The 22,046-nt window shown below is 56.8% G+C and overlaps 3 protein-coding genes across 11 annotated transcripts in view; 1 reads left to right on the top strand and 2 right to left on the bottom strand.

Moving 5' to 3' along the window:
* TECPR1 (tectonin beta-propeller repeat containing 1) overlaps positions 1–5,250 on the top strand; it is a 28,707-nt gene extending 23,457 nt beyond the window's left edge. For 2 of the 7 annotated variants that reach the window (XM_027526823.1, XM_027526822.1), the window contains exons 18-25: positions 38–117; positions 715–771; positions 1,169–1,349; positions 1,635–1,770; positions 2,520–2,612; positions 3,291–3,397; positions 3,557–3,676; positions 3,773–5,250. In XM_027526823.1, coding sequence (XP_027382624.1) covers positions 38–117; positions 715–771; positions 1,169–1,349; positions 1,635–1,770; positions 2,520–2,612; positions 3,291–3,397; positions 3,557–3,676; positions 3,773–3,916 — 918 coding nt within the window. In that variant the 3' untranslated portion in view covers positions 3,917–5,250. Of the gene's footprint in view, positions 1–37; positions 118–714; positions 772–1,168; positions 1,350–1,634; positions 1,771–2,490; positions 2,613–3,290; positions 3,398–3,556; positions 3,677–3,772 lie in introns of those variants that run through there. The other 5 variants (XR_003508605.1, XR_003508603.1, XM_027526824.1 and 2 more) reach the window with 5 other exon arrangements.
* A 97-nt stretch (positions 5,251–5,347) lies between these two features.
* Positions 5,348–9,457, bottom strand: BHLHA15 (basic helix-loop-helix family member a15). The gene is made up of 2 exons (XM_027526826.1): positions 9,012–9,457; positions 5,348–8,347 (listed from the first exon to the last, which is right to left on the bottom strand). Exon 2 carries the CDS (start codon positions 8,288–8,290, stop codon positions 7,727–7,729), a length of 564 nt encoding a protein of 187 aa, XP_027382627.1. The 5' UTR covers positions 8,291–8,347; positions 9,012–9,457; the 3' UTR covers positions 5,348–7,726.
* Positions 9,458–10,407: 950 nt separating this feature from the next.
* The window catches only part of LMTK2 (lemur tyrosine kinase 2), a 75,073-nt gene continuing 63,434 nt past the window's right edge, over positions 10,408–22,046 (bottom strand). For all 3 annotated transcript variants that reach the window (XM_027528125.1, XM_027528126.1, XM_027528127.1), the window contains exons 12-14: positions 15,112–15,244; positions 14,664–14,903; positions 10,408–13,880 (exon numbers count right to left, since the gene is read on the bottom strand). In XM_027528125.1, the coding sequence (XP_027383926.1) occupies positions 13,852–13,880; positions 14,664–14,903; positions 15,112–15,244 (402 nt within the window). In that variant the 3' untranslated portion in view covers positions 10,408–13,851. The remainder of the gene's footprint in view (positions 13,881–14,663; positions 14,904–15,111; positions 15,245–22,046) is intronic.

Here is a 22,046-nt window from a genome sequence, read left to right as displayed (position 1 = left end):
AGGGGGTCTGCCCACACCGACCTGCCTGTTCCTCCAGGTTTCTGACTGGTTCGTGGATTTCAGTGTCCCTGGCGGCACGGACCCAGAGGGGTGGCAGTATGCCAGTGACTTCCCTGCGTGAGCATCTCTCTCTCTCTGTGTGGGCAGGGGCCCTCAGGGGGGCTGGGGCCCCGAGTGTCAGGCCTGGCGAAGTCGGGCGAAGCCCCTCCACCCTGCCCAGTGGCGCAGGCCCTTCACGATACACGAGTCGCGTTCAGATGGAGGACGGAGCCGAGAAAGACCGAGCCAGAGCCTGAGCTGAGGCTTCTGAGCAGATGAAGTCCAGCGGGGAGGAGGTTTATCCTGATCTGAGCCTTCCCTTTGACCTCAAGCCCTGAACTTGACGGCTCCCAGAAGAGTGATATGAGGCCTGGGATGGGGAGGGCTCAGAGGCTCAGAGGCCCCTTAGCTAGAAACCACCACCCACCTCCAGGTAGCTGCCACGTCGTGGCCTCAGTGAGGTCCCAGCCCCAGGGAGACCCTGACCCCAGGGAGACCCCCTCCCGAGGGAGGCCTGGGTGGGGCTGGAGGCCCCTGAAGCAGGAGGATGGTGTCCTGTTACCTGCTGCCCCTGCTTAGCTCACACTGAGGCCCCGGGAGAAGGAATGAGTGTGCAGCATTGCTTTCTAGAAAATTCCACCGAATGGTGCTGACTTCAGCTTCTTCCTCTTGCAGCTCGTACCACAAGTACAAAACCATGAAGGATTTCGTCAGGAGAAGGTGCTGGGCCAGGTGAGAAGGCAGGTAACTGGGGGGTGTGGCCACGCCCCTCCCTGCTCGGCCTCAGTCCCTGTGGAAGAAAAGGGGAATTTACAACTGGGGAGGAGAAAACAGGATCAAAATAAATGTCAGCCCAGGAAGTGCCCCCGGGCTCCCAGGGCTGTTTCTGAAGGGTTTGTTTTCAAGAACAAATAAGAGAAATGTCATTGGCAGGGCCCTGCAGGATCCTGGGGGGTTGGGGGGGGCTGGCTTGGAGTGGTGCCAGGGCAGGGCAGACAGCACAGGAGGGTGGTGCCCACTGGGTCCTCCCGGGGTCAGGGGTCTAGCTGCCCCTTCTGTCCAGAGCAGGTGGCCCTGGGGCTCCCAGCACCACCAGGGTGACAGGGGCTTTGCTCTCTCTGTCGCTCAGAAAGTGCAAGCTGGTGACCACTGGGCCCTGGCTGGAGGTGACCTCCGTGGCCCTCAGAGATGTGTCCATCATCCCCGAGAGCCCAGGCGCCCACGGGAGCGGGTTGAACATCGCGCTCTGGGCCATCAGTGACAAGGGGGACGTGCTGTGCCGTCTGGGTGTGTCCGAGCTCAACCCCGAGGTGGGCACCCGGTGGGGGAAACCAGGATCTGCCCGGCCCGCCAGCCCCCCCTTCAGGGGTCTAGCGGATTCTTACCGAGACACACCTCCGCCGTGGGGTAGGGCTGGGCTTTGGCCTCCCCGGGCCTGCCCAGGAGGGTCCCTGAGTCCGGAAGTGGCCCGAGGTGGTCTAAGGCCAGCGGGCACTTGGAGCTGAGGTCGAGGTTGGCGTGAGGAGCCGTCCGCCCTGGGGCCGGGCGGGCGAGAGGCGGACCGAGCAGCCCTGAGCATCCCTCCTTCGCCTCAGGGCTTCTGCTGGATGCACGTGGGCACCGACCAGCCCTTCACCTCCGTCTCCATCGGCACCTGCTACCAGGTGTGGGCCGTGGCGAGGGACGGCTCCGCCTTCTACCGCAGCTCCGTGTCCCCCTCCAGGCCCAACGGTGAGAGCCCTCGCCTCAGGCGGTCGCCCTGCGCCCGCCGCCGCCGCCGCCATGTTGGGTCGAGCGCCAGGGGCGGCTACGGCTACTTCCGCTTCCAGAGGAAGCCAGTGGACGGGGCTCCGTTTAATCAACGAGCGTTTACCCGGCATGGGGCCAGGCTGGGCTACCCCCAGAGTCCACACCCCCTCTGCTGGGATGACCCAGGGGTGGTCACCCCGTGACGGGTTGTCCTTCACCACCCTCGGCCTCCCGCCCCTCAGGGGACCTGCCTGGGCGCCCCCCCGGCCCATCCACAGTGTCGACCTCGACTGCTCTCCAGGAGCAAAGGTCATGCAGGCTTGTTCTTGGCTGGACATCTGGACAGTGTCCGGCACAGGCATTGCTGGGTGGGTGGTGACTGGCTTATCCGTGCCCTCCACCTGGAGCAGTGGGTTCGCACAGCAGCCTATGGCTGGATTTCCACCGCATGCCTGGCCGGGTACCTTCCCGTCCCTGTTAGGGCTAGCAGCCCATCAGAAGCCGCCGCAGCCTCGGGAGGGCCCCGGGCAGACCAGGGCATTGAAGGGACAGCAGGACCCAGGTCAGCTCCCGCCAGGCCCTGTCACTGGTGTGGTCCACCCGGTCTGGGGACAGAGGTTGGCTGCACCCGCTCGACCCCTCGAGCTGCAAAGGAGGCCAGGTGTGCCAGGAGCACCTGGGTGACAGGTGTGGTGCTTCCAGGTCCCATCCCAACCCATCTCCCACCGCAGGCGACTGCTGGTACCACATCCCACCTCCTCCCAAACAGAGGTTGAAGCAGGTGTCCGTGGGGCACACCTCGGTGTTCGCCTTGGACGAAAACGGCAAGTGGCTTCTGATCCCCAGGGGTCACCTGGGGAGGGGGTTCCCTGAGCACCCCAATGAGATGAGATCAGACCCTTACCCACCAAAGCCCCAGCATGAGACCTTCATGAGCCCCGTGAGAGCTGCCAGTCTGAGCTTGGCCTCCCTGCAGGCCCTCCCCGGAGTCATGCAGGGTGGGGAGCACCAGCCCCTCCCCAGGTGCTCAGGTCTGCCTGCGCCTCGGGCAGAGAGCACGGCACCATGGCCCAGGAGCATCTTCTAGATGGTGCCACCCAGTCCTGGGACTCGGAGGTCACCTGCCTGGCCTGGGCCATCCCTGCCCCTTACCCAGGCCACCTCCGAGTGGCTCTGCCCGAGCCCTTTCCTGGCCTGTCATGAGCAAGGCAAGGAGCTGGATCCCAAGGCTCTTATTCCAACCCAAGTCACTGTGTCGTTTAAAGAACTCCTTGTCCTCAGGTTCTCATGCGTGGACAGAGGACGAGGGTGCCAGCTGGGCCCAGCACGAGAGTGATGTAGCGGGGCACAGGCAGGCCTGGGAGGGCAGGGCTGGCCCAGGCTACAGGCCGATAGAGAGAGAGACCCTGCCTGCCCGTATCTCGGTCAGACCTCCCGGCCTTGCAGACCCTGCAGGGGGCTCCGAACGCTTGGGGTCTCACGCCACTGCGTTTCTCTCCTAGGGAACCTGTGGTACCGCCAGGGGGTCACGCCCAGCCACCCGCAGGGCGACAGCTGGGAGCACGTGTCCAACAACGTGCGCCATGTGTCTGTGGGGCCCCTGGACCAGGTCTGGGGAGACGGGGATGGAGGGTGGATGCTCCCCCTGGGGGCGGGGACTAGGTGGGGTCTGGTTCCCGTTCTGGTCCCCCCACCCCTGCTGCTGTCCCCATGGACCCTGTGCCGCGAGGAGGGGGAGGGAGTGGGCTTCAGCAGGTCTCTATTCCAGGTCTGGGTCATCGCTGACAAAGTCCAGGGGAGCCACAGCCTGAGCCGCGGAACCGTGTGTCGCCGCACGGGCGTGCAGTCCCTGGAGCCCAAGGGGCAGGGCTGGGATTACGGCATCGGGGTGAGCAGGCATCGGGCGGCTGTGCTGGCTGGGGTCTCCAGGCACTCAGGGTTCAGGTGGGGGTGGGCCCTGGGTGACTCTGTTCTCTTCTCCCAGGGTGGCTGGGATCACCTCTCCATCCGGGCCAGTGCCACCAGGGCCCCCAGGAGTTCATCCCAGAAGCCAGCCAGCAAGCAGAATGGGCAGCCCCCGAGCGTGGCCGGTGGCCCGTGGCAGACCCCCGGCCCCGTCTGCTGCTGAGGCCGCCTCCCCTCACTGGGAGCAGCCGTGGCACTGGGCGCCAAAGACCAACGTTGATGTGAAACTTCTGTCGGAGCCGTGCTCACGCAGAACACCCCGAAACGTGGATCTGGGGGGTGGCGTCACCAGGCCCAGACTCTAGAGTCCATGCAGAGAACTTGGCCTGAGGTCACGGCCGTCTCAGAGGCTCTGAAACAGCCCAGAAATGTGAAGCTCTGTGGACGCTGCGTGTCCCCGGCCGTGGGGAGAACGTGGGGTGGGGGGCCCCCTTGCCTTGGCCTCAACTGCCTGCCCCCTGCCCCTCTGCCTCCTGCCTTTCGCCGCGGGAGCCTAGAGCCTTCCAGGAATACTGCCCCAGGGAAGAGGACCCAGGGAGCCCCCTCGGCCCTGGATGGCCCCAGATGGCATCGGGACTCTCCTCCTCCCCCAGGAAAAACGGCACCGGGGCTCAGGACGGTTTTGCCTGGGCCCGGTCAGTTCTCAGAACAGGGCTCGCAAATAGGACTTCATTTCCTAAGTTAAGGAAGGGGTTGGAAATAAATGCTGGGGAGGGGTGTCGTCTTCACAGGGTGGACGGAGGACCGCCGGCCTGCTGTTCAGTTGCAAGGTCAGCATCCCCGGCCCTCAGTCAACCCTTTCCCAGGCATGGTTGGGGGCCGGGGGGGCTCCTCTCATGGCAGATCCTGTTGCAGGGGGTGGGGTGGGTAGAGACCACTAGCCCTCGAGAGGAGCCTGGAGGCGGCAGGCCTGAGCCCAGTCCTAGGGAGGCACCCCCCCACCCCACCCACAAGAGACCCCACTCCCAGTGTACAGCTGCTTTTTACCAGAAAAACGGTGCACTTGAAGCCTCAAGTCGGCCTCCCACAACCAGGTGATTTGATTCGTCCGAACCCATGTCCCATCTCTGCTCATTTTGAGACCCTGACGAGCCGACTCCGCTGGCCGCCCCGGGAGGCCCGCCGGGAGGGCTCAGCTGTGCGCTGTTTGCCTCGTGTTTGCTGCCCAGAAGCTGACTCTGAGGAGGTGTCCCTTGGGTGCCCCCAGGGGGCACTGGAGGACAGCTGGCGGCCACTGCTGGGTCGCCTCAAAGTGGGCCCAGGAGGCGGGAGTTGGGGGGCAGCACGGGGAAAGCTCGTGAAGGGTCGGCGCCCTCTTATCTGTTTACACTCAAGTTGTCAAGTCTCTCTAAGTGGGCATTACGGCTGCTTCTACGGTGGCCCTGTTGCTCTGCTGTGAATTGCTGGTTCTCCAGGGCGCCCATTCCGCCCCAGCTCAGCATCACTGAACCATCTTGATTCCTTGGATGCTTTATCAATAAAAACTTAATGCCAGAATGTCAAGGACATGATAATTTTTTTTTTTTTTTTTTTAATGCTACCACTATGATTAAAACAGCTCCCCACCCACTCGAGCATGGGGCAAAAGCACCAATCACCCCATGGGACCTTTTATTTTGGTTTCATTAGTATCTGAAGAGGCCATTAAGAAACATGAAAGCAAACTGGGCTCATTTAAGAAACATTTCCACCATAATTACAGCAGGGGCACTGGCCGTGCAGTTCCAGGTAGGTTTTCCCCACAGGCAAGCCGCAGTTCCGGATTCCCTGCGCCCCCGAGCTCACGCAGGTCTAGTCTGCCTGCGGGTCTGTGGCCCCAGGTGCCGGCCCCGGGCTCAGGACGCGGGAGTCTCCGACTTCAGGAAACACACAGCCTGGGAAGGCCAGGCCGGGCGTCCTCACAGGTTCAGCCTGGGCTGGGAGTCTAAGTCGAGGGTCAACGGACCAGACCCGGCAGCAGGCTCAGCCAGCCCCCTCCCCATATTCAACAGTCCGAATCTGAACCCGGACCTTCCGGGCCCCTTCGTGACATGGGCACAGGGCAGGCAGGTGCACTCCGGCCTCAGAGGAGACGACAGGGCCCTGGAGACCCTCTGGGAAGCAGATGCCAGTTTGGGACAGACAGAGTCACAAAGGCTCTTGTCCTGCAAGGTGGTGACCCACAGACCCCCGGTCACCAGGCATGACCTCCTGCATGGAGCCTCTGCTGGGCCACCCCCACCCCGTGCTTTTGGCTCAGTCTTTGGCTCATTCACCAAGTTCAGGGACCAGCTGAGCCTGACTTGGCCTCCTCAGCCAGAAAAGAGCCTCCAGGCTTGTGTGTCTTCCCGTCCCGTGTTCCAGGCGGCCCCGCCGCCCACAGCAGGGGCACAGGGGCCCCATCTGTCCCCAGCTCGGAGTCGCCCTCGACGTCAGCGCCCACTGGTGGACCCCAACCACTGACCTTCCTGAGTGGCCTCCCCTGGGGGACAAGCCAGGTGCACCTGGGGTCCGTCCTCACCCGTGCTGAAGGTAGGCTGGGGCGAGGGGCTGGGACCGGACCAGGCCTCCCCGGGCGGGCCTTCCAGAGGGCCTGGCCCTGGGGCCTGGCGGTGGCCGGCAGGGGGCGGGTGTCCGGCTGGTGGATGACCTGGAAAGTGGGAACTGAAGCCCCTAATGGCTGTTTCCAGGGGCACCACCTGCTGCCCTTGATGCAGCCAGGGCTGATGCCAAGACAGGCAGGACATGAAGCGGCTGGGGTCCAGACAGTCAGGGCTGGGAGGCTTATCCCGTCCATCGGGGAGGGGTCCTGGGCTGTGACCACCACCCCCCTCCGCCCGCCAGCCGGGCTCAGCCCCTACCCACAGTGCCCACAAGGGGCCCGGTCCCCGGGGGCTCTAGGCCCGCTCCAGCCTTTCTGTAGCCCCTGTGGCTGGGGCGCCCGCCTGAGGGCCGCCCCGTCCCCTCCCCAGGCTGGCCCTGGGCAACTGGACAGGGGAGACGAGCTGCCAGGGCTGAGAGCAGAGTCACCCAGCCCGTCAGGGCCGGCGGGGTGGGAATGCCACAGGAGGAAGTGTTGGCCCGAGGCGGCGGAGACCTGCCAGGCCACCCAGGCCCACCTTTGAGGAGCACCCGGTGGGGGAGGGGAGCCCCCGCGGCCCCACACGGGCCCCTGAGAGCAGCCAGGACCCAGGAACATCCTGAAGTCTGTCAGACCACTGTCTGCCCAGACCCCTGTCTGCCACGGACAGGACCACAGATTCGACAACAAGCGGCAGACCTGGGGGGACCCTGAGGGAGGCGGGGGACAGACCCTCCACCTGCAGGGGTAGACCCTCGACCGCTCCAGGGAAACCAGGCCTGAGCAGCCTCTGTCTCTGCTCTCCCACCCGGTCCTGTCTCCAGAGCCCTCAACACCCCACCGCTGGCTGCAGACTTTCCACAGTCAGGAGCCCCCACCCGGCAGGAGGGAGCAGAGACCCCCGGCCCTCTAGCTGGACAAGCTCCCTTTAGAATCAGCAGGAAGAAATCTGAAGGGCTTCCACCTGACAGATGCTGAACTAGAGGCTCTGAGCACCTCCGCTCAGCCCTACTCCCCTCTAGGTCTTGTGCTGTGTTTGCTCTGCGCCTCAGTTTACCCAGAACGTGGAGGCTGTGGTGTGGGTCGGGGGAAACCTCCTCCCTGGGCCCGGGTCTCAGCAGTAACAGGGGAACTTACCCAAGCAACCCTGTACATGGAATTTCCCCTCGCCTGGGGAGAGAGTGGGAGTGATGAGAATTCAGTGACCAAGGCCGGCCCGCTCCTGCCTACTCGATGAAAAAGCAGGTCCTGGGACCTGGAGGAGCTTTGGGCCTCGAGCTGTCCAGAGCGGCGGCCTGGACCAGACCACGATTCACCCGGCCTTGTCCTGGGGGGCCGGCGCGGGTCCAGGGAGGCGCTAAGCATCCGGGACCCCAAGCCCGGGGCACGGAGGGCCCAGGCCCCGGCAGTGCGCTAGGAGCCCTCTCGGAAGCTGTGGATCTGGGTGGAGTATTTCTGCAGGTGGCCCTCGGGCGGGGCCTCGGCGGCCACAAGCGTGCCCCCGGCAGCCTGCTGCTGCTGCTGCTGATAGTGCTGGTAGAGCTTGGGACCCGGCCCGTCCAGGCCAGGGAGGCGGCCGCTGGACATGGTCAGGATGGTGGCGGTCAGCGACTTGATGTAGTTCTTGGCCAGTGTGAGGGTCTCGATCTTGGAGAGCTTCTTATCAGCACGCACGTGTGGGATGACCTCGCGCAGCGCCTGGAAGGCGTTGTTCAGCTTGTGCATGCGCTGTCGCTCCCGCTCGTTGCTCTCCAGCCGCCGCTGGACGCTGCTTTCCCGCCGGCCCCCCGGCCCTGGCCGCCGGCGCCCGCCCTCCGCCCGCGCCCCCTGCGCCCGCGCCGTCCGGCTCCGCAGAGCCTTGGTCGCGTCCGGCCCTCCTGAGCCCGGCGGTGGCCTGTCGGGCGTCCGCTCCCCTGGGGTGGCTTCTGGGTCTTGTGGAGGTGCCCGGCGCCGGGGTGGCCGGCTCTTGGTCTTCATGGCTCCAGACTGGTTGTCCTGCAGGTGGTGGCTCTCAGAGGGAGCGGGCCTTTGGAGCTGAAATCCAGAACACAGGCCACCCCGCAGTCACTCAGCAGGCCAGGGGACATTCAGGGCAGCTGTCCCCAGTGGCAGCTGACCGACCACTCATTGCACAGTGACCCCTGAGTCCTTCCCATTCACCTCGCAGCGCTGAGATGACCCCACCCCCACCCCCGGGCCCCGCTAGACCTCACGTTGACCCCTCAGGCGTTTTCCTGATCTGGTGGGTGATACGCTTTGCCCCTGGGCCTTTCTCTGGCCCCGTGACCCTCATTGCCGCCTGAGGGCCTACTGAGCTTAGGTGGCCTGTTGACACTCTGCTGAGACCACCCAGAGGTGCGGCCCCTCCGCCAGAGGCTACGCTGCCTCCTGCTTGCCCGGATGGCCAGGCAGCAGCTCGGCCCCACCACGCTCGCCGTCCTGCCCCCAAGACGTCACACACACAGGGACACTGGTGCCAGAATGGCTGTGGACCTGAGGCGGCTGTCAGGAGGTCAGAGGTGGCCAGAGCCCGCAGCAGTCCCCAGGCCCACCACGGGGATGGACGGCCGCGGCCCCGGGGGGTGGGGGAGCTGCAGACCCGAACCCCCGACCCAGGTTTTCCCCTCCAGTTGCCACCCCGGGTCCTGCCCCAGGGTCCTCTCCCCGCCGCCCCACCCGCACCCCCACCCCCCGTTACCTGGGGATCCGCGGCCGCAGGCGCTGGGGCTGCCCACGGGGGACAAGGACACGTCGCTTTAGGCGACCCGGGCGGGGCGGCGGCCGCATGTAAATGAGCCCGCGGGGCGGGCGCGGGGCGGGGCCGGAGTCCGTGCGTCCCGCCCGGCTGCGGGGGCGGGGGCGCACCTGCGGGCGGGGAACCGGTGGTCCGACCGGGCCCGGAGGAGCTTTGGCCCCCGCAGCCCGGCCCGCGGGTCGGATGGGAGCACCGAGGCCTCGCCGCGAGCCCGCCGGTCCGGAGGGGGAGCACCCGGCCGTGGGATTGCGAGCCAAAGTCAAACTCGTGGAGCAGCCGTTTGGCAGTAATGCTAGGGTCCCCAACTGGCCGCGGCCGCCACCCTGATAGAACAGCAGCCCGGACGCCCCCGCACCCTCACCCCACGTTTGGAAGGACCCCTGCGGCACCCCGGGCTGCGGGCCCGCCCGCCAAGCCCGCGGCGCCGGCCCAGGTGCGAGGGGGCGGAGGCTGCCGGAGGCACCTGCTCCGCCGCCGGTGGGCGGATCACCGGGCAACAACTGATCAGCGGTTTTCCTTCGGAGGTCTCCGGGGCGCGGCCGCTTGAGCTCAAAACTGGCTGCCACCTACCTTCTCTGCTTAATCGCCCTTGGCCTCAGCTTCTTCACCTTTGGCAGCACTAAACGGTGTTAACGGCAGCAACTGCTCAGGGGTTCCTGGGGGCTGAAGGGAGGCAGCCGGAGGGCAGGTGGTACCCCACGGTGGCACACACCATGGGCTACCACCCCTTCCCGGACTCGGGCCCTGCAGGCCCAGGGTCGGTGCTGTCTCCGCACCTCGGGGACAGGGTCCCTTGCTGCCCGCCTTGGGCTCTCCAAATGGGGGTTCACAGGTCTCTTCCATCTACCTGCCCAGGGCCACTCCGCAGTTGGTGTAACCCGAACCAACAGGGGGCCAGACCCCTGTTTTGGTACAAGGAGGCTGACTTCCCGGCTGGTGGCAGCTGGGACCAGGACATTAAGGAGGGGCCACTCAGGGCACAGAAAGGCTGGTTTTGAGCTGATTAGCCGCTGGGCTTATTAGAGCTCCATAGAGGCTGGATCTCCGAAATTAAAATGCTTCTGAAGTTCATCCGTAAGTGCAAACACCTTGAATTACAGACACACTTTATAGCAATGCAAACACTACCCACCAGCCCCCCGGTGACTATACAAATCCTTGCTCTCGGGAGGGTGGAAGGGGCTGGGTTTAGGTATGGCACAGCAGAGGGCATCCCATCTCTAGGGACTAGGGCAGCAAGGGACCCAGGGCTTCAGGCTCCCAGCATCCTCTGGGGCAGGGCCAGGCCACCCACCTCGGGCCTCACACAGTGGAACACAGAATCAGTGCAGCGACAGAGTTTATAAATATATAACTATATTTATTTTGAATATTAAATAGTTTTTAAATTACAAGCAATTTATTTGAATCACACTATGCATCAATATACAGTAAAAATCTTACAATTTAAAAATGTACACAATTTAAACTCAAAGTTCATTAACTTGTTATATTGCCGTGAACCTCTTACAACCGAGTCTAAACACAACAGTGAAACCTCGGAGGTGGGACAGCCCTGCGGGGCGTTGGCAGCTGGGATGAGGCAGTGGCTACTCACAGCGGTCTGTGACTGCCATCCGTCTGTGCCTGTGCCAACCTGAACTTAACCGTGTTCCAGCCATTCACGTAACAGGTTGTTGGTGATTCAATACTGTCAACACATCTTTTGAGAACTCACTTATGTAACTAAAGACAGCTTTCCTTTTTGAGAGCCAAAACTTGAGCCAAACCCGCCCCCACACCCTTACCACTTAGGAACAGTGTTTCTGAGGTTTTAAATCGGAAGTAACTGCCTACACCCACTCGTGCCTTAAGGCTACTTCTCAGAAGGCTAATGCTCTGAAGCCCCTGGTGACGAAGCCCCCATCTGCAGCCTCATACTCGGTTCACTCGTGGAACTTTCAGAAAACCCGGAGCTGCCTCCCTTGCCCCGGGGCCCTCAGGACAAACATGCAGTAAGTCATTAACCCCACAGACACCCCATGGGAGGTGGTGATAAAAGGAAGAGGTTTTGAAAGGCGTTTTATGGCAGCAAGACAGAGAAAAAGACTTTTCTGAGATAAATCCATTTCCATAGAAACAATCGCCGGCACATTTAAAAATAGAACAGATGGGTTCTGTTCTCCATTCAGCTTCCTGGAGCTTCTTCAGCCTTAAGATGAATGGCTTCTCACCCAGTACAGCCCAAGTTTCAGGAGGATCTGGGGGGAGCACTTTTCCTACCCTTCTCTTTCTGGCTTGTGACTGAGTCGCTGGGTAACACAAGTTAACACCTAGCTAGGGAGGAGGTGAAGGATAGATTATCGTGGGATTTAAGATACGTGAACTCTCCCAAAGAACGACAGATCCCAAAGGAGGCCAGGAAATACCGCTGTGAACCAGGTATGATGAACCTCACCGACATCATCTAGAGAATTCCACCGATGTTATTTCACTGCGTAACTGAGAACAGGAGTGGTTTAGAAACCCACTACTGGTAACCAATTGAGTAAAACGAAACTGAATCAAACAACAAAGCATGTGCTGACATCTCAAAAATGGGCTGAAATTTTTAATCTACATAATTTCCTGTACATCATTTCCTGTGTATTGCTTGAGATTTTTCAAAAGAACATGTTAATTCACGTGATTATAAATATAAAATCTTCCCAACCATGCAACACCACACTAAGACCTACTATTCCAACCCCCGCACCCACCCCCTTGTATAAAATGTTTTTGGCAATTTATGAGTGATACAGACCTTAAATTAAAATGGGAATTATGTTGTTAAAATCTCCTTAATCGTAGTGAAAAATGTACAGCCCCAGAGAATCAATAAATTTACCCTGGGCTGACTGTATAAGACTATATATACTATGGATCTGCTTGATTTTAGTCATTAGAGCTGAACTCCTTAAACCTATGATTTAAAAAAAAAAACAAACCACGAAACTAGTGTAATTGCATCTCATTTTTCTTTCAACCAAGATTTGTAGATGTAAAAACTCAGAACACACAGGAAGTCTCCATAGCAAGAAATTGAGAGTTACAACAGTTTTGGCAAAATTACCTCCTAATGCCCTGTTAGCCGTCTTTTCGACACACGTGTCCCCGGGTCCAGCTTGGCAGTGTGCCGGGCTCACACGGGGGAGGGGAGGGGCGCTCCCGCCACCTGGAGTTGGCCTGCTCTGGAAAGTTATTGCTAGTGTAAAAAGGGAGCAAGCCCGACTTGATAACGAAGGTCACGATGTATTACGGAAACTCTCGCCAGCGAACACACCTGCATCAGCCTGAGGCCTGGAGGGTCGGCCCGGCGTCCTGCTAACACCAGGGAAGCACGTCAGCATGGGAGACCCCGGGGGAGCGGCCGGCATGCAGGACCCATGCTCCGGGGCTCCCCGTCCACATGCCAGCCTCCCTCCGCACCGGCTGCACCGCTGTGGGCAAAGCAGAACTCAGGGACCGCAGGGTGAGGGCCGCTTTCCACCATGGACGCCGGGCTCCAGCCAACACCACGACACTGCACTGGACGGGCTCGGTCCTCTCATAGCAAGGGGAGAACTGGGGGCTTAACACAGAAGGGAGGGGTCAGTGCAGGTGAGCCCAGGGTGACGGCCACTCGGGCCGCCCCAGGCCCCGACAGGGAGGACGGGCTGCCTGTGGCGACTCCCCGGTGTCCGTGTCCCCCCTCACAGTCAAGGGGTGTAGTGAGTACCCATGGTTCCAGACACCAGCCTCACCCGGGCGAGACGTGATCCGGACTGGCTCTGGGGGCTGTGAGCATCTCAACACCTCGAGTGCACAGACAGGAGGAGCCCAGACAGGCCTTGGCTCCCAGAGCCCTTCGCAGAGCAGCTTCTTTGCGCCTGAAGGCAGGCGTGACCACAGGGGCCCCAGGCCACTGCCACCTGTGCTGCTTAAACCCAGCACAGGGGACTCGGGCCCCAGCTGGGAGGGGGCTGGACGTGCCAACTGCAACCGGCTCTGGGAACCACCCGTTGATTTGTACCAAGAGGGTTTTCTGAAAGTCGGGGGAGGGGCGAGTGGGAGAATCACACAGAGGGGCTGCAAGGCCCTTCAGCTCCTCGGAGAAGCCTCATCTACAACAGGGACAGACCACCTCACAGAGAACAGACAGAGATGTGTTTCATTCAATCAATGAAACAGAGCAGTCTTTTTCGACTCATCAAAAATATTTCCTATAAGAACATAAAATACTAACATTCGGAATCATTTATCATTTACGAAAGAGTACCATATGTACAATTCCAACAATTTCTAAAGACAACATAACACTCAAAATACTTAAGCTTTACAAGTACCATGCAGAGCAAACAAACTAAAACAGAAGGAAAAAAAATCAAACTAGTGGGTAGCACCAGCTTGACCTGCCTTATTTTCCTTGAATAATTTAAGATTCTGTACAGTATCAGGGACTCTTAGGACATTTATCCACAGTGCAATTACAGAAAGCAATTAGTGATTTCTTTAAAAACAATAAATATGGCTCACTGGTGCCAATTCCCCTTGTGGTCCGCGGGGCCCTGCACACGAACGGGACACACAGGTGTGTATGCGGAGGACACTCCACGTGGGAACCGGAAGCCACCTGGAGCCCACAGCCCCCACGCCAGCCCTTTCGGTGGGCAGGGGAGGCCTGGGCGGCAGCCGGTACAGGAGAACTGGCCAGGCGCCCACGGCCTCGTCCCGGCCCGGGGCACCGCTGCTGGAACAGCCTGGGTCCGCGGGGCCTAGGCATCGCCTAGTCTTTCTCTCCGTCTTCGCTGCTTCCTAGAAGGAGAGCAAGCAAAGCTGGGTTTTAAAACGGATCATCAAAGGTAAAAATAGCATGGACGGTGTCTGATCTTCACTGTAGAAAGAGGAACTGAAGCCCGAAGGGCGGCCCTCAGCCACCTGCCTGGCTGCCTGCGGCACCTGCAGGCACTCCGGCTGACACGTGTGCGCACTCACACGCGGCTCCGTGTCAGAGCTCGGGCCGCACATCTGCCCCGGCAGAGCGGGGGTGACGGCCGCTATCTAATCAGCACAGCGAGGCCGGGGACAAACAAGCGGTCTTTATGTTTCAGAGTTATTGTTTGATCTGCAGACGCCACATCAGAAAGTGTACCTACTAACCGGTATCTTCCGATCTAGCTGTGGGGGAAAAAAGGCTCCATATGCCCAGCGACCACCCCAAGGGCCCCGCCCATGCCCCCTGCCCCGCCCCAGGCCTCCTGGTGTCATGCGAAGACCAGGTAAAATCAACATTCCCGGGGCAGGGCCCCAGTGGATTTGGGCTCAAGGCCAACATCATGGCCAAGTGTTCTTCAGAGCCCTTCCCTTGGGGGGGTACCGGGGAGGGGAGACAGGAGCTGACAGCAAGAAGGGAAAAGGGAGAAGAAAGCGGGGAGCAGCCCTGGTCCCCCAGCCCAGCGGGGCGGAGACAGTAGGAAGCGGAGAACAGGCCCCAGAGCACCGGGCTGTGAGCCCTTCAGAGGGATCTGCATGACGCTCTCTGGGACGCCGGGACAGCCCCTCAGCCGCGCCCCCGCCCCAGCACCTCGGCCTCCTCACCTCCCTGCTCCATGTCCGAGTCCGTGAGGTGCGTGAGCGAGAAGCTGGCGATGCTGGCAGGGGTGATGGAGAACCTGGAGTACGGGGCTGCGTGCGGCCAGCTGGGCTCCGCGCTGCGGGGCGGCGGCGGGGAAAAGTACTTGGAGGTCTGAAGGGCCGGCTTGGAGCTGAGGAGGTGACTCGTCGTCCTTGACAGGAAAGGGTCTGGGGAGAAGTCGTCGTCCCACTCGAAGCCTCCACCTGGAAGTAAGCCAGGACTCACCCTCCTCTCCTCACCGAGGAGCAGAGCACAGGGCGGGGCCCACAGACCACCCTGTGCACACGCGCAGGCTTGCCCCCCGCCCAGGTCAGGGGGGTCCCTGAAAGCAGTATGTGGGGTCATCCTCAAGAACAGTTCACACCCCATGGATCTTTCACTGCCTTCTGAGCCTGCCCCTGAGTGCAGTACCTTCTTCATCGGTGGAGCTCTCGGAGTTCAGGCCCCGGCTCAGGTGCGGGGAGCCCGCTGCTGGCGCGGGGCTGCTCCGCTCGGGGCTGCGTGCAGCTCCCCCGCCGTGGCCCAGCTCTTTGGTCGGGGTTTCCTGAAAAGCCCAACACAAGTCCCGTCAGCCCACGGCCCACACCTGCTCTTGGGGGCGGGCTGAGCAGCTGTGACCTGTGCCTCCCACCCTGGGGCAGACGGGCGAGTCCACACCCCTTCCCTCCCATGGATGGGCTTGGAACCCCCGCAGACACATCAAGTGGCTCCAGGAGGCTGAGGAGGAGGAGGACAGTGGGCAGGACAGGGAGGACGCTGGAGTGAGGACACCAAGCCAGCTGTGCACACAGCCTGCCCACCCACCCCACCCCCGACACTTGGGTTCTGGCTCCAGATGCAGAAGGCGGTCTTCTGATGCTTACAAAAGAGGAGAGGAAATTTCAGATTTTTCTCTTTCCCCCATTCTCTTGCTCCCACCGCCAGCTACCCCGGGGCCTGTGATCCAAAGGGCGCTGAGCTTCATCTAAAGCTGGAGGAGCGGGCGTGGGGCAGAGAGCAGGGGAACCCCCACCCCCACTGCCTTTTCCCCCTGTCCTCTGGTCTCGCAGCCACACAGGGCAGTGTAGTAACCCACACCGCAGCCCTCTGGCAGGAGGACCAAAGAGAGGAGGCCCAAGATGCGGGACGGCCCAGGGGCTCCACGGGGAGCAGGGGTCTCAGCCCGGCTGCGCAGGGCAGGCCTGACCCCAAGCAGCTCACCAGGCTTTGGTGGTGGAACTGCGGGGGGACCACTGCCGAGGCCCAGTCTGGCCAAGGGGCGGCACACACCCAGGACAGGTTCACACAGCACAGCAAAGGCTATCAAAGGGGACCCCAGACCCAGGGAGGCTGTGTGGAACTTGAGACTTGAACCCGACTGGGTTAATGCCTTCTGAGATGAAAACATCTACATGCTCCACAGAGTCTATAAACAAGACAAAGAATCAGATAATGAAAAAATACAAGGTACAATCTAGAGTCACTGAGCAAACAGAGAATAAGGAAAACCTGGATTTACAGGAGAAAGGACAACCGCCAGATGCCAGTGCCAAGTCATCCTTAGACGCTAGGATCACCTGAAGAAGACTGTTATAAATGCGCCCCATACAGTAAGGGAGAACACTCCGGAAGTAACGGGAACGTCTCAGCAAAAAGAAGAGTATAAAAATAACGGAATGCACATTTTGGAATAGAAAAATACAATCATCAAAATTTAAAACTTCACTGCTGCTGCTGCTGCTGCTAAGTCGCTTCAGTCGTGTCCGACTCTGCGACCCCATAGACGGCAGCCCACCAGGCTCCCCCGTCCCTGGGATCACTAGCTGGACTCAACAGCAGGATGGAGGTGAGAGAGGACATGATGTGTGCATGTGATCCTCAGAAACGATCCAACCTGAACAGCAGCGAGAGCAGAGACTGGAGGAGAGAGGGGATGGCGCCTCAGGGCCTACAGACTAGTTGTTTGGTCACTAAGTCGTGTCCAACTCTTTTGCGACCCCATGGCCTGTAGCCTGCCAAGCTCCTCTGTCCATGGGGTTTCCCAGGCAAGAATACTGGAGTGGGTTGCAATTTCCTCCTCCAGGGGATCTTCCCAAACCAGGGATCGAACCCACATTTCCTGCATTGGCAGGTGGGTTCTTTACCACTGAGCCATCAGGGAAGCCCCTATATAATAGAGACCAAAAGGTATAACATTGGAGTCCCAGAGACAGAGTGTGGTATTAAAAAAAAAAATATATATATATATATATATATATACATAAAACATATGTGTGTATGTAAGAAATAATGCCTGAAAACTTCTGAAACCTGCTGAAAGACACAAAACTACGCGTTCAGAAAGCTCTATAAACTTAAAATGAAACAAAGAAATCTATGCCTGTAATCCAGAAACCCATAATCATACTCCTGAACGACAAAGACAGACTCCCGAGGGCAGTCCGAGACGATGCTGAAAAGAAACACTGTGGCCTGAGAAGTCCATGCTCAGGAAAAATATCCTTAAGAAATGAGTGGGAAATACAGAGACTCTCAGGTGAAGAAAAACCAGGGGAATTTGCTTAAAAAAAAAAAAAAAGCCAAACAAACAGAAAGGAAATGCTAACAGAAAGGAACCCGGGACATAAGAAATGGAGAAAGAACAGTGGTAACCGCCTGAGTGAGCCCAGTCCTACTCCTCTGCAGCTCCTGAAAGCGTGTCTGATGACAGGGAGTGAAGCAGGGAGCGCTGTGGGAGGGTGTTCAGTCAATGGACGTGTGGCACACTGGACAACTTAAGGACAGGCCCAGGAGAGGGTGACGGGCCTGCAGAGCACAGAGGCCCCTACACTCCACTTTACATGGCCAAACACTGGTTCTAAGGAGGCGGTGAAATGCATGTACATTGTAACTCCAAGAACATTCCAGAAACTATACGAAAAGAAGATATACAGTAAAAAATACAATAAATAAAAGAGAAGACTGAAAACCGTTCAGATTACCAAAAGGAAAGCAGAAAGAGGAAATCGTTAAGAACTAGTGGAACAAACACAGACACTGAACGAAGCGGCTCACCTCCATCCAGACTTGAACAATTCTATTAAACCTAAGTGGCCCAAACATACCAATTAAAAGACAAGAGGGAGGAGGAAATGGCAGCCCACTCCAGTATTCTTGCCTGGGAGATCTGCACGAAGGAGCGTGTCGGGCTACAGTCCACAGAGTCACAGAAGAGCTGGACGTGACTTAACGACCAACGATGAACAAAAAGACAACAAATTTCAGAACAGATTTTAAAACCACCTAAGGCAATGGCACCCCACTGCAGTACTCTTGCCTGGAAAATCCCATGGATGGAGGGGCCTGGTGGGCTGCAGTCCATGGGGTCGCTAGGAGTCGGACACGACTGAGCGACTTCACTTTCATTTTTCACTTTCCTGCATTGGAGAAGGAAATGGCAACCCATGCCAGTGTTCTTGCCTGGAGAACCCCAGGGACGGGGGAGCCTGGTGGGCTGCCGTCTATGGGGTTGCACAGAGTCGGACACGACTGAAGTGACTTAGCAGCAGCAGCAGCAGCAACCGTGCTTTCCAGAAGAAACTGCTGTTAACTACAGGGATGCAGGTATGTATAAAGATGGAAAAAAGCAGCAGCACGCAACTACTAATCAAGAGAAAGCTGGAGTAGCTTTCAGACAAAGGAATAAAGAATGACATTACAGCATGACACAGAAGGCCAACTCACCAAGAAGATGTACTAATTCTAAATGTGCTAACAAGAGAACTATGAAACGGACAAAGCAAAAATGGACAGAAACGAAAAGAGAAACAGACAAATCCGTAATTACAGCCGAAGACGTCAATGAATACTTCTCACGAAGGAATAGAAGAAGCAGAAGAATCAGCAACAGCGCAGAAGAAAGGAACCAAGCGCGTGTGGCGTTCAGAGAACAAGCCCCCCGGCAGAAGTGAAGCACACGCTTTCAGGTGCACGTGGCCCACTGACCAGGACAGACCACACGCTGGCTCTGCAGACGAAGCGACGCAGAGGAAGGAGCCGAAACCCTCCAAAGCATGTTCTCTGACCAAAACAGATTACACCGGAAATCTGTAACAGAAAGGTTAAAAAAACCCTCCAACCCTTGGAAATTAAATAGTATTTTTTTTTAAATAAGTAATCCTTGGGTCAAAGGGAAAGTCTCAAGGAAAATCAGAAAATATTTTGAATGAAAAACACAACTTACTACATTAAATGTTAACAGTAAAATGAAAAAAAGGTCTCAAATCCCTCGCTTCTACTGGAAGAGTCCAGAAAAAGAGCAAAATAAATCCAAAGCAAGCAGAAGACATAAAAGATAAAATAGAAATTGATAAAATTAAAAAGAAAACAAAGGAAAACATGCCATGAAACCAAAAGCAGTTCTTCAGAGAGAGATCAATAAATCCACACAATCTCTTCCCAGAAGAGGGAATACAGCTGACCCGACTGATGCCCGCGGGGCGAGGGCACTGATTCCGGCACAGCTGAGGATCCACCTGTAACTGTACCATCGCCCCTTGATACCCAAGGTGCTACATTCACAGATTCAACCAATCTTGGATCGTGTAGTATTTGGTAGGTGTTTAGTGAAAAAAACCCACGTGTAAGTGGACCCACACCGTTCCAACCTGTGTTAGTCAATCGACTGTGACTTTCCAACTCACTTTATGAGACCAGCATTACCTTGACACCAAACCAAAGACAGCACCAGAGTAAAGTCAGCCAAGTAGTCAAACACCCCCCAAAATTACAGACCAATATGCAGACCTCCACAACATGAAATCCTCCACAAGATAACCAGCAAATCAAATCCAGCAACATGTAACAAGAATACCTTAAACCAAGTGGGCTTTACTTCCCAGGAATGCAAGGCTCATTAAATATTGAAAAATCAATCAATGTTAGGTAAACCCTCTATTGAACACTGTCCTGGAAGTCCTAGCTAGTGTAATCAGGTAAGAAAAAGAAATGAAAGAGATACAGTTTGGAAAAGAATAAACCTGTCCCTATTTGCAGGCAACATGCTTGATCATGTAGAAAACCACAAGGAATTTGAAAACAAAATTCCTAGAACTGATAAATCAGTAGAGTAGGATAGAGAGTCAACATACAAAAATCAACCACACTTCTGCATACTGGCAAGGAGCAAATGGAACCAAGATTGTGGTAAAGGGGAAAACATACAGATCAATGGAATAGAGCAGAAAGTCCAGAAACAGATCCATTAAAAAAAAAATATGGCCATTTAACTTTTGATGAAGGTGCAAAAGCAATTCAATGGAGAGAGAATAGTATTTTCAACAGATGGTGCTGGAACAACTGGACATCCATCCGGAGGCAAAACAATGAACCCCAACCTAAACATTATACAAAAACTATTTCAAAATGTGTAACAGATCTAAATGAAAAATGCAAAACTATATAAAATTTTTAGAGAAAATATTCAGGAATTAGGGTTTGGTGAAGAACTTAAGACATGATACCTAAAGCATGATCCATAAACAGAAAAAAAAAATTATAAACTGGAATTCATCAAAACTTAAAAACCCCTTGCTCTGTGAAAGATATAAGCTATAGATTGGGAGAAGTATTTCCAAGCCATATATCTGACAAAGGACTCTTATCTAGAACTTATAAAGAACTTCCAAAATTCAAAGAACACAGAGAATTCACCCAGAAAATGGGCAAAAGGGGCACCTCACTGAACACGTGGATAGCAAAGCAGCCCACGAAAAGACAGCAACATCACAATCCAATAGGGAGATCCAGTTTAAGACCATGATGCAGTATCACTTCACGTCTGTTAGAAAAGCCAAAATAAAAAATAATGAGAATTCCCTGGCAGTATAGCTGTTAAGACGCGGTGCTTTCACCGCCACGGGCCCGTGTGCGTTCCCTGCTTGGGGAACTAAGATCCCACAAACCACACGGTGCGGCCAAAGCAAAACAAACAAACCACGAGAAACTAGACCTGCTGTCCGGAATGTAAAATGATACAGCCCCTCTGGAAAACAGTTTGTCATTTTCTTTAAAAACTAAACATACACTATAAATCAACTATTGTTATTGTTCAGTCACTAAGTCATTGGTCAACTCTTTGCAACCCCACGGACTGCAGCATACCAGGCTTCCCTGTCCCTCGTTATACCTCAATTAAAAAAAAAAGCCTAAACACACACACATCATATAACCCAACAATCATACTCCTGGGCCTTTATCTCAGATTCAAAGTAAAAATTGTGTCCACACAAAAACCTACAGTTATTCAAAGCAGCTTTATTTGTGATAGCCCCAAAGCGGAAAACCAAATGTGCTTCCGCAAGTAAATGGTTACAACGATCACATGTCCGCAGGATGGAACACGTCTAAAAGGAAGGGACTATGGCAACAAGCGACGCCTTCTACGGCTCAGAGTGTAACAGTCAGCCTCCGAAGGTTACATGCTGGGTCACACACGCTGCTGGTGGGAATGTAAAATGATACAGGGGTGCTCAGGGCGCAGGAGCGAGCACGGGGCGTATTCTGGGGTGAGGGAGCTGCGTCTCTCGTGGTTCTGGGGAGGGTGACCCGAGCGCTACAGTTTTACAGCACTGTACAAAAAAAGGGTCAATTTTACTGTTTAACTTTTAAAAAGATTAAAAATAAGAACAGAAACAGTTGGTGTAAATACTGGCCAGAAGGTTAACGAACAACCTGCGGCACTGGGGACTCCCTGACCTCCGGACTGAGTGAGTCTCTGGACACTCAAGGTCACACACGATCTAATCCCGCCGCTCGGCCTTCCGGGGCGACTCAGCCGTAACGGACCCGCCACCCAGCACACGAGACGTGGGTTCTATCTCTGGGTAGGGAAGATCTCATGGAGAAGGAAATGGCAACCCACTCCAGTCTTCTTGCCTGGGAAATCCAGGGGACGGAGGAGCCTGGCGGGTACACTCTATGTTGTGAGAGAGTCGGACACAACTTAATGACTAAACGGTAACAACACTCCTGCCACTTACACGGTTCTAGAAAAGACAGAACTCCAGGTCAGTGGTTGCCAGGGGACGGATGTGGCGGGAACCAGGGACCTTGTGGGGATGGAAGAGTCCTATTACTCTGGAGGGGGCGGTTATGGAGAGCACTTACATGTGTGTGTGTGAAGCAGTAGGAATTACAGACAAGTTTTGTTTTCTTAAATGCTTTTCAGCACTTAAAGTTAGTTTCTGGTGTGTGTGTGTGAGAGAAGCGGTAGCAATTACTGAGAAGTTTGGTTTTCTTGAGTGTTTTTCTGTTCTTTGAAAAAAAATCTTTCCTGAGAAAGTATTTTTCCTTACACTCACTGAATTTTTTTTCTTTTTGAAGGAACA

The sequence above is a fragment of the Bos indicus x Bos taurus genome, chromosome 25 (genome assembly GCF_003369695.1).
Source record: "Bos indicus x Bos taurus breed Angus x Brahman F1 hybrid chromosome 25, Bos_hybrid_MaternalHap_v2.0, whole genome shotgun sequence".
Lineage (NCBI taxonomy): Eukaryota > Metazoa > Chordata > Mammalia > Artiodactyla > Bovidae > Bos > Bos indicus x Bos taurus.
Note: the sequence above shows the minus strand (reverse complement) of the source record. Positions and strands in the feature narration are given on the sequence as shown.

Bases quoted from the DNA above. Each gene is read 5' to 3' on its own strand.
- BHLHA15 (XM_027526826.1), bottom strand. From the start codon at position 8,290: ATGAAGACCAAGAGCCGGCCACCCCGGCGCCGGGCACCTCCACAAGAC.